Source organism: Camelus ferus, chromosome 34 (genome assembly GCF_009834535.1).
Source record: "Camelus ferus isolate YT-003-E chromosome 34, BCGSAC_Cfer_1.0, whole genome shotgun sequence".
NCBI classification, from domain to species: Eukaryota; Metazoa; Chordata; class Mammalia; order Artiodactyla; family Camelidae; genus Camelus; species Camelus ferus.
This window is the reverse complement of record NC_045729.1, coordinates 20811221-20826014: the sequence shown is the minus strand read 5'-3', so window position 1 is coordinate 20826014 and position 14794 is coordinate 20811221. Positions and strand designations below refer to the sequence as shown.

Here is a 14794-nt window from a genome sequence, read left to right as displayed (position 1 = left end):
CTCTCTCTCTCTCTCTCTCTCTCACACACACACACACACCTGTCTCTGCCCATCTCCTCGTGTGCTGGAACCCACTGGTGATACTGGTTTCGAGGGGTGTGATGGAGGAAGGACAGCAGGGAAAAATCATACACTTTTCCTCTTAAGAAATCAGTCTGACCTGGAGCCAGGCTATACCTGTCTCTCCTTCTTTCCCAGATGGGAGGGGAGGAGCCAGGTCAGGGAAAGGGATCTCGAGGCTCTCTCCGAAGTGGCAAACCAAACCTCTCAGTGTCCAGCTCCTCAGAGCCAGGCAGGGCTGACCAGCCGGGGGGACGGAGTTTCGGGGCTGGAGGCCTTTCCCTCGCCATCCTTAACCCCGCAGGATGCGCAGGATGCCAGCCTCCGGAGGTCTCGTGTGCGTCCATGTGGGCTGGTGGGAGCTGCTCCCTCCTTGGGAATAATCCCGTCTCCCAAGGACGCGGCCCCTCGGCTCACTGGCCGCCGTGGCAGAGAAGATGTGGGCCAAGCTGGTACCGGCCTCAGCACATCGTTGTCGGGAAGGACAGACGCTGCCCGGGCGTCGTGGGGTGCATCTCACATGCACGGGGATTTTGGCCTTTCCTCCCTTGTGGATTATCTGAGCCCTGATTCGCTCCATCCCTGGAGCTATTGCAAGCTGGAGGGGGTGGTGCAGTGGTTGAGGCCGTGATCCCCAGAGGCAGGGTGTCTGGGTTCAAGTCCTACCTCTGGCACTTAATGGCTGAGTAACCTTGGGCAAGTAACCCCCTTCTCTGTGCCTCAGTTTCCCCACCCAGAACAGGGGGTAGCGGTGAGAATTAAACGGGGCGACACAGGTGCAGTGCCTGGATCCGCAGGAAGGTGCCAGGGAGCCCCAGCGACGCACGGTTGCCTAGAGCCGATCTGCCCCTCTCCTGGGGAAGCAGGTCCAGAGGCGCAGTTCTGGGGAAGGCACAGCCCGTGTGTGTGGAACGAGGAGGGCGGGAGGTCACGGCTCCAGAACCCTGTCTCATCCTGAGTACTGGTGGGGGGACTGCTGCTGTCCTCAGGCTCTTGAAGGAAATCCGGCTTCGTTTCGAGCAAGTGTTCCTGCCTCGATCTTGCCAAACTCAGGTTCACCCTGACAGTTAACTGCCAGGTTCTTGGAAGCCACCCCCTCCCGGGGGAGACCCAGGTCCCTCTTCCTCGGGCGGAGGGCTGGGAAGGGAGCAGCGGGCTGCCTGGAGGGCCCAAGAGCAGGACTGCAGAGGGGAGGCTCCAGGCACCCACCCTGGCGCCTGAATTCGGGACCCTCAGCCCCTTCGCTGCCCTGAGCGAGGTCTCCCAGGTCTTCTCAGAGGCAACGTAAGCTTCAAAACAGGAAGGTGTGGAGAAGGGTCCACGGACGCCGGCGCCCAGGGCTGGGCTGCCTGTTCTCAGGCCTTTGGAGGCGGCAGTCACTCTGCTGCCATCACTTGCTTTCTTCCCTGTCCCTCCCGCCCGTCTTCCTGATCTGCCCCTGACGGATCCAGTAGAGGAAGCAAAGGGGCACGGGGAGCTGATCCGGAAGTTTTTCCTGGCCCCCGGGAGAGAGGCCTGACTCTGACTTTGTCGGGGTCTCTGCCCCAAGATGTTTCCTTCCAGGGACACATGGGCCCCCGGGAGGGACGTGGGGGACTGGCTGAGACTGGACGCGGAGCTGCTGGAAGGAGACAGAGGGCGGGGAGGGAGGGGAGACGGAGAGGAACTTCAGAGACGTGGGGAGGAACAGGTGGGCAGGGCTGGGTGGGAAAAGCCCCTGAAGGTGGAGAGCAGAGAGGAGGGACCACACGCAGGGCGGGAGTCGGGAGGTGGGGAGAAGGGAGGGCAGGGGGCCTCCGAGAGACTCTGCAGGTGAAGCTGGAGGGAGGCGGTCAGTGCCCCAGGGTGGCTGGAGGATGTGGTCGTGTGAGGAGGGCGGTTTGCCAGAGGGAAGCCAGATGCTGGATCAGCAAGGAAAGAAGGTTCTGGAAGAGCTGATGGGGCGGGCGGAGCAATCAGCTGCAGGGTTTCTTGGCTGGAGACTGTGCTCTCCCGGGAGGCTCCCATACCCCCACCTCCTCACCCAGCTCCCCCTCCACCCACCCAGCCCTCGTCTGTCCCTTTGCCACCAGCCCCGTGGGAAGAAGTCAGCTGTGACGACTCCTTCTGCCTGACCGTGCCCTCCAGCAATCCCCACCCGTGTCAGGGCCAAGAGTCCTTCTCAAGAGAGAAAACCGTCCCTGGGACTGCAGAGAAGACTTTGCTCTGGGGGCTGGGGGCCAGGGGGGCCCTGCGCTGGACAAACAGAGCTGGAAACAAGAGCGACGTGCCCTGGTGCTCGGCAGGTCTGAGGCCGGCGCTCAGCTCAGACCTCCAAGGCGCAGAGCCCACGGGCCTGGCCCAGCCCCCAGCCCAGTGCTGACCAGCGGGGCTGCCCCTCCTGGGGCGAAGCCTGAGCAGGGCCGGCCTGATGCCTCTGATGACCTGGTGGCATCTGACACCAGGCTCATCCCTCGCTCCCGGCCCAGTGCGGTGCCGGGGGCTGTGGTGGACTCCTCGGACGTCAGGCCGAGGGAGGGGCAGCTGGTCCTCTGTCAGTGGCGGCCGTCCTGCCCACCTCACCTGCCTTTCGGCCTCTCTGCTCGCTCGGAAGCAGCCAAGGCTACGTGCCCTCTTTCCTAAAGATAACAGGGGCTCCAAAAAGCGCCCCAAACAGGGAAGACATGGTGTTGGCAGAACTTCTGCTCACCATCAGCTGGCAGTGTGAAGTCCTCTGTCTGGGGCAGGTGGCAGGGGCCACCGCCCCTGGCAGTTAGGAGGGCAGGGCCAGGACACCGGGGGGGACCCGGGCTGGGGAAACGCAGGGCGGTTGGATTCAGGGCAGGGATTTGCTGGAGTAAACCTATCCCACGGCGAGGAAAGCGGGAACGAAAAGACCCAGTGAACGTCAATCCCTACGAAGCCAACGAAAGAACCACAAACTGACTGACTGACCACCCAACCACGGAGACCGAGGGATGGAGGAGGCCACGCAGGGGCAACCTCAGTCCCTGCTTAGGGGCAGTGTCAGCCTTCTGTGTCCTCACTGCCTGCCTGTCCTCGCTCAGCACGCCTGCAGGTGCAAACACACCCCCAGCACAAATGCACCAACCCGCCGGGGACCGGAGGGGTGCAGAGCAGGACCCCGGCGGGTGGTGACACGCAGACGCCGTTCCGCACCGCAGGCCACCGTGAGGAGCTGCCATTTGAGGACAGATCAGCTGGATTCTCCCACCAGAGCTCCAGGCGGTTTCCGGTGTGGTGTTCCACCCAGAGGTTTTGGGGATGCCTTTCCTGGAGTCTCGTCCTTAATGAGGATCCCGGAACACGGCTCTCTCCCTACTGGTCACCGTCCTTAGGCAGCCAGGCCAGTGACTTCCGCACTTCAGGGTATTCCCAGAAAAGGTCCATTTCCCTTCTCTTCACGCCACAGGCCCCGCAGGCGGCAGGTGTGAAAGGTACGTGGCCCCAGGGCGGCTTGCTTGCTTCTCCAGGAAAAGTCTCTGTTTTACCCCGTCTTCTTGCAATAGGAAGCTAGGGATGGAGAAGTCGGGGCACCGTGCAGGGTGTCAGGGTTCCCGGGTCTGCAGGGTTTTGGGGGTGCTTTCCAGGTGGAGGCCCCAGCAGGTGTCACTCCCTTTCGCTTCGTAAGGCAGCTTTGCCGTTCGCCTAGTGCAGCTCCTGTGCTCAGGAGGCCTGACTCCAGAAGCCCCTGCAGGGCCTTGCAGGCTGCACCAGGCATCACCAGAGACACAGCGGCGTCAACTGCAGAGGGATCTGAACCATGTGTCTCACGAGGCTGAGTGACAACGATGCTGGTTCCCTCCTGCAGGCGGACGTCTGAGACTGGAGCCCAGCCCAGCGACGGCCCCGCCTCCCCCGCCTGGCCGGCCACGCTGCCATGGGCAGAACAGGACTGCAGGGCCCCACGGAAGGTGGCCAGGGACATTTGGAAGTCTTCCCTGCCCCTAAACGGGACCAGGCTTGGAAGGCGACGTGAGAAAGGGTGTGTTTGCTGCCCTGGAGGCGGTCGGAATCCACAGCCACTGTCACCCGATGACGCGCATTAGGCGTCTCAGTCTCTGAAGACGAGCCAGGATCTTGACGTGAGAGGAAGACTCTGCGCTGTGATTCGGCCTGTCTTGGCTTTGAGTCCCTCGAAGGCTGCTTCCCTCTTTCTGGAAAGCCAAACAGAACACTCGGTGGAGAGACGCCTGCCGACAGCCTGGTGGGGCGGCAAATGCAGCGACCACAGCGCCCGATGCCCTGGATGCCGCCCCCGGCTCTGCCTCTGAAAGACGGCGTGGCTAACACGATACGTGACTGCGCTGAGCTCTGCTCCCTCTTCCCTGAGACGCGGAGGCCAGCACAGGGCTCCACGGCGTCTGCGGGCTGCCTGCAGTGAGCGGGCAGTGCCCCGTGTTCTGAGACGTGTGGGTTGAACGTGAGCTCGAGGAGGACGGAGAGGATCTCTTCAGTGAGCAGGGCTGCAGCCGCCACGGAGCCTCGTCCTGCCCCAGCTGGTCAGGGCATCACCATCCGGAGGGAGCGGAACGGATGGTCAGGGACCCTTGCTGTCAGGGACCTGCTGACTGTGCGGCCCCGGGGAAGAACCCGCGTCGGCAGGGAGAGCTCACCCTCCTGGAACCAGAGCCTTCCTCCTCGTCGCCTTGAAGCTGCAGCGGCCGCAGCGCCGTGTGACCCTCCCTCAGGGCAGCTGCCCAGTTCCCAGCGGGGGCCGTGGCTCCCGCCCATCTTCAGGGGCCAAGACGGACAGTGCTGCTCACACCGGTTCCTCCCCCGTCATCGGGAAGCATGGCCGGGGTTGGGGGCACAGATAATCCAAGTGACCGGGAATCAGCTGCCTCCCGGCCTCACTCAGCCAGCGGCTCTCACCTTCTCCCAAACTCTTCCTAGAACTGCTGACAAGGAGCAAACAGACGCGTGCAGACAGATGCCTGCGGGTCTGCCCTGCACTGGAAGGTGCGAGGGGGCCACGATGGGCCCTGAGGGCGGCCCGGAGGCCTCCAGAGGCAGGAACACCCAGCCTGGAGCAGATGCACCCTGGCTGAGCTTTTACAGCAAGACCACTAGTCTGTGCGGCCTGGGGGGTCTGGGGACCGGGCCTGAGAGGTTTGGTTTCCAGTTCCTTCTAGACGGTGTGCGGGGCCAGGACAAGGGACAGGGTGAGAGTGGGGGGGGGGCACTGAACCTCCCTGGGAGGCGGCTTTGCTCAGGCGGGAACTGTTCCCTGTGTACCAGCCGTGGTCCGGACCACGGGCTGAGATTCGACTTCAAGGAGTCGGCCTGGTTCACCTCCCACAGGGCGAGGATCTGGACGTCTGTCGCCCGGGAAGATGCCCCCGCCCTGCGGCCCCACCTCCCCTGACCGGCTGTGCGGCAGCCTGGGGCCGGACCCGGGCCTACCTTGGGCTTGAAGGCGATGAGCTTGAGAAGCATCTCCACTGTGAAGAGGCCGGTGAAGAGCATGTTCAGGACGTTCATGGCGATTTTGAACAGGCAGCTCTGCCCGTAGTGCTGGGGGAGGGGGGACAGAGAGGTGGGCAGGGCCGCCCTGCTCCTCGCCCCCCTCCACAGACCGGCCTCCAACCAGGCCTGGAGGCTGTCCACACCCCCGGGCGGTCAGGTGGACACAGGGAACCCGCCTGCCGTCCCTCGACTGTCCCCGAAATTGTAGGCGAGCGGAGGGCCGCTCTCCCGCTCTGCTCAGGGGACAGCTTCACGGGGTCTCCCAGCCTCCCTGAGACGGTCCGGCCCCGCAGGTGCGCCTCTGCCCTCCGCCTCCCTCCGGGACTGACCTGCATGGCCAGGCAGATGGTGTTGAGCAGGATGAGGACGAACATCAGGTACTCGAAGTAGGTGGAGTTGACCACGTACCACACCTTGTACTGGTGCTGGTTCTTGGGGATGTACCTCCGCAGGGGCCGGGCCTTCAGGGCGTACTCCACGCACTGCCGCTGGGGAGAAAGGGGGGTTAGGGGCCTGGGCGGTGGGGGGAGGGGGCGGGGATGGGAGGTGCACGTAGGAGGAGCTGCACGTGCGGGGGTCTCTGCGGGTCGGAGGAGTCACCTACGGCTTCAGCTCCCCTACAGGGCTGAGATGTTGCGTGGGCTTTATTTGGCTTTTCTGTCACCCCGTGACCGAGGAGAGGCTGTCTCCAGTCAGCCTCCCTCTCAAGACGCAGTCAAGGGGTCTGTGTCTCTTTTTCTCTGACTTGGTGATGCCCGCTGCGCCGAGGACTCACGGCGGCATTTGACAGCTGCTTGCTGACTGACTGCTGGTCGGCCTTCTCACGGATTACTTCCAGGGGCACCTCTGTCCTCAGCTTTCCTCTCTGTCCTAAGCCGGCCTTCCCCCACTCACCAGCGCCCACAGATGAGGAGACAGAGCTCTCGGTTGGTGGGGGGGGGATCTGCGCTAAGCCCATCCCACATCCTTTCTCCTGTGGGGCCCAGATTCCCAGACCGGGAGCTGGCGTCGCTCCAGCCCCTGCCTTGCACTCGGCCTCTGCATCTGGTCTCTAAGCCCGACCGACTCTACCTCCTCCTGCCCACTCCGTTTCCACTCCCATCAACCTGGTAGTGGATCGGGGTCTAACTGCCTCTCGTCTACTCTTCTTAACTGGCCTCCTTCCTCCCTGCCTTCCTTACAGTCCACAGTCCACACAGTGGCCAGGAGGGTGGGCCTAACCCAAGGGGCTGACACAAAGCCCACGAGGGGTCCGCTCCTCCCTAAGCAGAGCTTGGTCCCCCCAGGGCGGGATGTGTTTCCCACGGACCTCGGCGGGCGGGAGCCTGGTGAGGGGTCTGGTCCTGGCATCTGCAGGCCTCAGGCCCTACACCTCGGTCCTCGCTCCCCGAGCAGAACTCGGCCCACTGCTGGCTTCCTCCTGAAGCCTTTCCTGCCCCACCTCGTGCACAGGCCTCTGTGTCTCATTTAAGACACGAACAGTGGTTTCCAAAGTGTTCTCCCCCTCCCCCAAAACCTCCAGAACCTCCCAGCCTCAGTCTGGTTTCCTTCCTCTCATCAGAGGTGCCCGCCCGCCCAGGCCTGTCCTGGCTCGCGGGCTTCCACGTGCGACTCGGGATTCGGGAGCCTCCTTAAGTGCCTGTCGGACTAGCACGGTGGCGTCTGCGGCACTGGGGCCGGCGGGGCTGCAGTCCCTCTGCCCCGGCGTCTCCGGGAGACGGAGCCCCATCCTCTCTCTCGGGGGCCCGGCCGCAGCTCTGCCCTCAGGCCCCTCGACCCCCCCCCGGGGGGGGGGGCTACCTGGTTCTTGTCCAGCTCGCAGTTCTTGTACTCCTGCTCCCCCTGCTCCTGGAAGGTGACGATGACGAAGCCCACGAATATGTTCATCATGAAGAAGGCGATGATGATGATGTAGATGATGAAGAAGACGGAGATCTCCACGCGGTAGTTGTAGATGGGGCCCTTGTCCTCCGTGTGGGAGTCGATGGAGCGGTACAGCAGCCTGGGGGAGACAGGCCCGCGGAGGGCGGGGGGCTGAGAACAGCTCTGAGCTGAGGGCCAGGAGACCTGGGTCAAGTCCCAGCTCTGCCACTTACTGCCTGTGTGGCCCAGGCAAACCACTCCACCTCTCTGAGCCTCAGACTCCCCATCTGTAAGACGGAGACGGTAATCCCGGACTTCCCCACCTGGCAGGGCAGTTGGTGTAACGTCTACGAGGGTGTTTGGAAACCGTCAAGAACCATCTAAATGCAACACGAGTCATTTCGGCACTGGTTTCAAATACTGGAAATTTTGGCAAATATTGAAACAGCTCCGCAAATCTGCAGACTCAGAGGATGTTACGTGAATGTGAAATAAATCTGAGAGCAAATATCAATTTGGATACAAACACTTGGTGAAAACGGCCCAGGCTCACTCAGTTCATCCCCAAGGGCTTGGTTTACAGGCGGGGGCTCGCGTGCACCCTGCACCTGGGCCTGGGCCACGTGCCCGTGGTGCTGGCTTCTCCAGTGGACGGACCCCCCCCTCCCCACCGCCTGCTGCTCTGCACGGCGTCTGGCTGTTCTCCGGGTGCTCTCGGCATTTCACCCCTCAATAACCGTGCCTCCCGCCCAGGAGCCACATGCCATCGTTGGCTTAGGAATGCCTGGGATTTTCTGACTTTGAGACAATTGTGTCACTGGGAGACGTGGGGGTGTGGGGCAAGCAGGTGTCTGTACAGAGACATCGGGAGCCCAGATGGACAAGCCAGGTGGAGGTGACGCAGTGGAAAGGCCACCCGGGCTGGTCCAGGCCTGCCGGCACTGCCTCTGCTGCAACTTGGACCCAGGCTTCCTTCCCTCTCGGACTTCCCACCACCGTAAACACAGACTAGGCTTCCTCTGAGGACACGGGGCAGCGTCCAACAGCACCCTGACCCCCTCAGTGCACGCTGGGAGCAGCGGCCTTGAGTCCTGTGGTGACCCAGGGGCCCACACCTGGAGAAGCCCTCACCCCCACTGCCGGATGCCACAAGGGTGATGCCAGATGCCCCATCACGGCAGCTGACCCTCAGTTGGGAAGAGGAGCTAAAATGAGCTCCTTTTTGGCTGAAGTTCCAAAAAGTTAACATTTTTCAGAAAAAGAAGTTGTGTTTCAGTGGTGACCTGCCCACACACTGCCTGGGGGGGCACAGAGAAGTGCGTTTCCTGGGAAGGACGGTGGGGCGTCAGTACCGCTGAGGGGACGCGGGGAGGCCAGCGCCGTGGCCGTGACCTGCATACTCACTCTGGCCACCCCTCAAAGGTGGAGACGGTGAACAGGGCCATCATGGCGGCCAGAACGTTGTCGAAGTCAAACTTGCTGTTCTCCCAGCTGCGGGGCTGGACGATGGGGTGGTCAACCTCCCCGTCCTTGTACGTGATGTAGTTCCCCCTGAGAGAGGGAGGCAGGGATGAGTCTGGGGTCTCCTGTCTGCCCCCCGTCTGACCCAAATGTGACTCCTGGCTTGGGGGTGGGGTGGGACTGGCTAAGCTTCAGCCCACAGTGCTGGCCACCGGGAGGAGTGTCAGAGCAGCACGTCCAGGCATGACCTCACGTGTTCCATCAGTGGGACCACGTAACCCACGGGTGAAGTCCAGCCGCCAGTGCTGTCCAGCCCTCCCCTCAGGCCGAGCCACCAACCGCCCAGAGTCCCACGTCCGCGCTGGCTGTCCCCAGCCGCTCTCACCTGCACTCCGCCTCCGTCTGCTTGGAGCTGTCGGAACAGGTGTAGAGCTTGCCCTGGAAGGAGGAGGCACAAAGTGACGGAGATGCTCTGCGATCAAGGCGCCGGTCAGGACTGCTCAGTGATCGTCCCTGCAGCCCGGCTCTGTGCTGGGGTCTCGGGACAAAAGTGAAGGGAGAGCAGCGCCCAGGTGGGGAGTCAGGACCCACAATGCAGCCAGTCAGAAACACCCCTGGGGCCGCGGGGGCTCAATACCCCGGAGGCTGGGCCCCCAGAAAAGGCTGCGGAGGGAGAGGGAGCGGCAGGGCTTGGGGCTGAATTTGGGGGAGAAATCAGGGCAGGTTTATGTGGTGGGGGTTGGGGTGGTGCTCCAAATGGAGGAGAGAGGGCAGAAGGAAAGGAGCGGGGCGGGAGCGGGGCGGGACCGGGGCAGACCAGGCTCTGAGCGTGGTGGGCAGTCAACTCGGTGCTGCTGGTCACCGGGAGCCGCGGGGCGGGGGGTGGGGGTTTGGGCAGGTGACTGACCCGGGGGTTCTGGGGGAGGAGAACCCCTCTCCCTTTCTCACTAGCAGGGAGGGCCGGGGTCTCCGTGGACCAGAGGCTGCTGCCTCCACGCTGGGCCTCCTCCTGTCTGAGAACCAGGACTCTGGTCTGGGAACTAGTTCTCTGGTCAGAACTGGTTTTGGTCCGGGAACCAGTCCTCCTCTGGTCTGGGGGCCGGGAGGCGGCCGTGGTACAGGCCACACACTGTCCCCTCTGCGTCCCCTCTGCATCCGGCTCCGGGGATGCTCCGGGAGGGAAGGGCCTCAGGTGGGAGGTGAGCCCTACCTTGAAGAGCTGGACCCCGATGCAGGCGAACATGAACTGGAGCAGCGTGGTGACGATCACGATGTTCCCGATGGTGCGGATGGCCACGAACACGCACTGCACCACGTGCTGAGGGCGGACAGCCGCGGTTCAGGGGGCCTCGCCGGGCTGAGCCCCTTGGCCACGAGCCTCTCTGCCCCAGCGGGGGAGTCCCTCAGAGGCCACGCGCCTTCCCAGGGCCACAGGGCGAGGGAGCCCGTGGGAACCCACGGCCCTCTGGGCTCTAGGTGACCACAGGGACAAAAGCCTGCCAACTCCCCGTGTCCCGGGGGCAGGAGTGCAGGAGCCTCGTCACCACGTGGGGCCTGGGGTGTGTGTGGGTCCCCTCTGGCAGAGGCTTTGCTGTGACTGTGGGCGGCTGCCTCTGCCGGTGGTCCGTGCATCACGGAGCCAGGACCTGACGTGGGGCCACGGTGCAGGCAGGAGGGTCCCGGCCATTTCCGCCTCCCACCCACCCCTTGCTCAGGCAGCTCCCACTGGCCCGCAGCCCCGGCCGCGTTCACCGCTTGCCCGTCAGGTGGGCCCCGCCCGCCCAGCTCACCTTCAGCCCCTTGGCCCTGTTGATGGCCCGGAGGGGCCTGAGCACCCTGAGGACCCGCAGGATCTTCACCACATTGATGGCGCTGGACCTGGGGAGAGGGCGGGCAGTGTGAGCCTCTCCTGCGTCCGGTGCAGTGAGCGAGGGAGTGGTGAGGGGTCCTGGCAGGAACCCAGGCAGACTGGGGAAACGGGACATCTGCTCTGGACTTTGCAGCCCTGGGACCATTTTCAACTCCCACCTCCCGCCCGTCGGAACCTGGAGCCGGCTGGGGCCCCGGGACTTCCTTGCTGGTGAGCAAATCACGTGAAAGGCGTTTCCCACGTGTGCTAGCAGTTTGACGTGCCCCTCGAGGGCACGTGTAGCGCCCAGGAGATCTGGGGGAGGCGAGCCGGCTGCTGAGGACGCATGTCCTGCCTTGCTGAGCCCTAATGTCCACATCTGTAAAATGGGACAGTTATCACCCCATGAGGTTGGTGGCAGGATTAACTGAGAAGACGCACACGACCGGTCGAGCAGTGTGTTGTGAACTGAATCCGGGTGGCTTTCTCATCGTGGACTTGAAGCAACACTACAGAAATGGCGGGGCTCCAGGCGGGGAAGGTCTGGGGTGCTCACCTCCACATAGTCCCAGGCAGCTGCCCATCACATGCACGCGTCACACCCACTCTGCACACCCACACCGGCAGCAGTGCCTCCAACAGGACAGGCCCACAGGCTGGTGCCGGGGCTCCGCCCGCCCTGCAGGGAGCACTGGCCACTGCCGGCGTCCAGGGGCAAGGAGGCTGCACCCACCCCCTAGCCATCTGACAGAGACGTCCTCTCAAGCCTGCAGAGGGCCCTTCCCTTCCTTGGGCCCTAAAACACGAGGGGCGTCAGCAAGAGCGGACTTCACTCCTCCCGAGGTCAGCGTGATGTGCGCGCGAGGGGCCGGGGGGAGGTCCCGATTTCCTCTGGTTTGTGGCTCTCTTATTGCAAAGGACGCGGGGCCTTCAGGGTCCCTCCCAGCATCTCAGGGACAGTGGGAGGGAGGCAAAGGTCAGGCTGAGGGGGTCCTTGGTTCAGGTTAGGAGAGGTTTAGTGTGTTTTTCACATTCTCTTTCATTACAGGGCATTACAAGACAGTGAATACAGCTCCCTGTGCTGTGCAGAAGGACCTTGTTGTTTACCTGTCTTTTATGTAATAGTTTGTATCTGCTAATCCCAAATGCTTAATTTATCCCTCCCCTGCCTTTTGCCTATAAAACTGAATCTCTCTGCTGCATACCAGCAACTAACGCAACATTGCAAAGCAACTTCAGTAAAAAATAAAGCATAAAGGAAAAGTGATGGGGTGGCAATGCTGGGCTTAGAATCCAGACTGCAGGCTCCCAGGAGGAGTTTGGGGTCAAGCAATCGGTGATCACAGGAAAGGGTCTCACTCCTAACGTCCCCTCTCTGCTCCTTCCAGGCCGACACTGGAAGCAGCCTTGGGATGGAGCCCTGTGTGACCGGGGCCAAGTCCCAGTTTTCCTGTCTGGGACTAAACGGGGGTTAACAGTGCCGGCCCTGCCAGCCTGGTGGTTCCGTGCGGGTCAGAGAAGACAGTGCACAGAAAGTCGTTTCACATTAAAGTGGAGGGTTCACGTTAGCAGCTGCTGGAATTCGGAAGAAACTAGCTTTCAGACCCTTTTGAGCCTGAGCAAGCTGACAGCCTTGGCTGTGGGTGGCATCACCCAGAGAGCCCTCAGGACCCTAAGACCCTGCTGCGCCCAGACCAGCTGCGTCACAACTCTGGGGCAGGGATCCCGGCCAATGGCCTTTTTTCAAAGCTGCTCAGGAGGTCCCCGGTGCAGCCGACTGAGAACCAGCGATTCCCTCTCCTTCCCTCTCCCAGCAGGTGCTGGGGCTGGAGACGGGACGGGGGCAGGCGGCGGGCGGAGCCCAGGCTGGCCAGGCCCATGACAGGCCCTCGGAGCTGAGGGCAGCCAGGGCCCTGGGCACGCGGAGCCGGAGGAGACGCTGCTCCCACCGTACCCCGGCAGGACTGAGACACTGTCAGACCCCTGCCAAGCGTCACACCACGGAGGACATGGACACCGGAAGTCAAAGCCCCCGGGGAGGCCCCATCCGTTGTACTCAGTCACCCTGCCACTGTGCAGGCAGGCCCCCCAGGCCCCCGGCCGCCTCCTCTGACACCTGCTCCTAGTTCACGCCCCCTCGTGGGCCTAGGAGCCCCACTCACTGGATGCCGAAGGAGATGAGGGACACGCTGACCACCAGCAGGTCAAGGATGTTGAAGTAGTTCCGGCAGAAGGAGCCCTTGTGCAGGAAGGCCCCGTAGGCGGTCATCTGGGGAGGCACAGGGAGGCGCAGCGTGAGCAGCCCCCGTCCCTGGGGCCCTCGCCCCGCCCTCCCTCCCGCAGCACCCCCACCAGGGCCTGGGTGAAGAGCAGGGAGGTGGTGGAGGGCTGGGGGCAGGCAGGCCAGAGGAGGGGGACGCAGTGCCAGGAGAAGGCTCTGCCAAAGACTGTCCTCCTCACAGCTGCCAGACTCCTCCGTCCTGTACCTGCAGCCCTCTCAAGGCCCCCCGTCCCCTGATTTCCCACCGTCCCTGGTCACACGTCCGTGGCTCCAGCCCGAGAGGCACTTTACTGACGCTGTCTCAACCAGGTGTCCCCGGAAGCTCATGTCCCCACCTCCTTTCCAGATTCCCTCCCCGCTCCAGGCCCACCTAGGACCGGGCGTCTGGGGGAAGGAGGGGCGTGACCAGTGCGGGGACCAGCCAGCTGGTTCCCTAGGACTCTCCTGGTTTAGCACTGAAAGCCCCAGGCAGCCCGCCAGCCCCGGGCAAACTCGGACAGTCGGCTACGCTGCTGCCCAGTGAGAAGCTCCTCCAAAAAGCCTGGCAGTTAGCGCCTGTCCACGTCCCAGCCCCGCGCACGGCCAAGCACCCAGAGCTGTGTGTCCAGAGGGGCCGTGGGCGCCACGGGAGGGCACAGCTCTGAGCCAGGCTGCCTGAGTCCGAATCCCACCCCACCGGGTTTTGTTTGTGTGCCTAGAGCAAGTGAGCCAGCTTCCTGCGACTTATCTGAGGAACGGGGTCCTGACAGCTTCTCCCCGGGAGGGCGGCGAGCGCCCGCTGTGAGGCCCTGTGGACAACACCCTGCCCAGGGCGAGCCCCACACAAGGCGGGCTTCACTGCGGAGAGCTGTGCGTGGCCGGGGGCTTGGGCGTGAGCCTGGGGTGCCGCGTGCTCTACATATGAAGCAGCGTCCTCTTCCCTGCGGACGTGGGAACCGCGAGAAAGCCCCCTGGAGACCAAGAGGGGACCTCGCCGGGGTGGGGGCTGACTGTCCTGGACTTGCTGTCACCAGCCCCTCAGGGCTTGGCCTAGAGCTGCTGTGGATGCCGCACGGACACCTTTCTGGTCTCGCTGGCGTGAACCGAGGGCCAGTGGGTTTCCAGGGGAAGGGATGGAAGGCCACAGGCTGGGAAGCAACAGCCAAGGGGAAAATTCGGAGTCAACAGCTGAGAGCCTGGGAGTGGCTTCCTGGCCACCTGGGGCCCAGTTTATCTCTTTGGAATCAGAGCATGCCTGGGGCAGCTTGTCCGCACAGCGATTCAAAAGCAAACACAGGGGGAAACCGGCAAAAATAGCTTTTGCAACCTAATTCTGCCCACTTAGCTCCTGCAGGAGGGGTCCCGGGGGCTCGGGCACCTGTGTCCTGCAACAGTTTCCAGAAGTGGATGGATTATATAAAGGGCCACGGGGAACAGCGTTGGAGAGCTCTTCCGAAGGCCTGCCATCTGGAGGGCCGCTGCCCTATGTCTCAGTGAGCGGACCTGGGTGGCCCCACGGTTCGCGTTAACCTGAAGGCTGGAGCCTGCCCGCCACCCAGCGCTCAGACTTGGAGGAGCGCTGGGCCTGGTGCCTCAACGCGGCTCGCGTGGGCACGGTGAGGACACTGATCTCCAGCAGGGCCGTCCGCAGAGGGAAAGTGTCCTGGGACATCGGCTCAGAGGGGCTCAGAGAGGCCCTCTGCCCTGACTTAGGGGTCAACAGTCCTGAGTGTGTGTGTGTGTGTCTGTGCGTGTTGCGTGTGTGTGTGTGTAGGGGCGCCTGCCCAGGCAGGGCCAGAGGAAGACTGGCTATAGGACAGACGGCAAGTGGA

General features: G+C 63.2%; 1 protein-coding gene across 1 annotated transcript in view; it reads right to left on the bottom strand.

The window, feature by feature from the left end:
• Positions 1 to 14794, bottom strand: part of CACNA1C (calcium voltage-gated channel subunit alpha1 C) — a 327004-nt gene that overhangs the window by 47988 nt on the left and 264222 nt on the right. Inside the window, 8 exon segments of the mRNA XM_032473339.1 lie at positions 5467 to 5577; positions 5859 to 6017; positions 7330 to 7531; positions 8797 to 8943; positions 9239 to 9291; positions 10064 to 10171; positions 10644 to 10731; positions 12865 to 12971. Coding sequence (XP_032329230.1) covers positions 5467 to 5577; positions 5859 to 6017; positions 7330 to 7531; positions 8797 to 8943; positions 9239 to 9291; positions 10064 to 10171; positions 10644 to 10731; positions 12865 to 12971 — 975 coding nt within the window.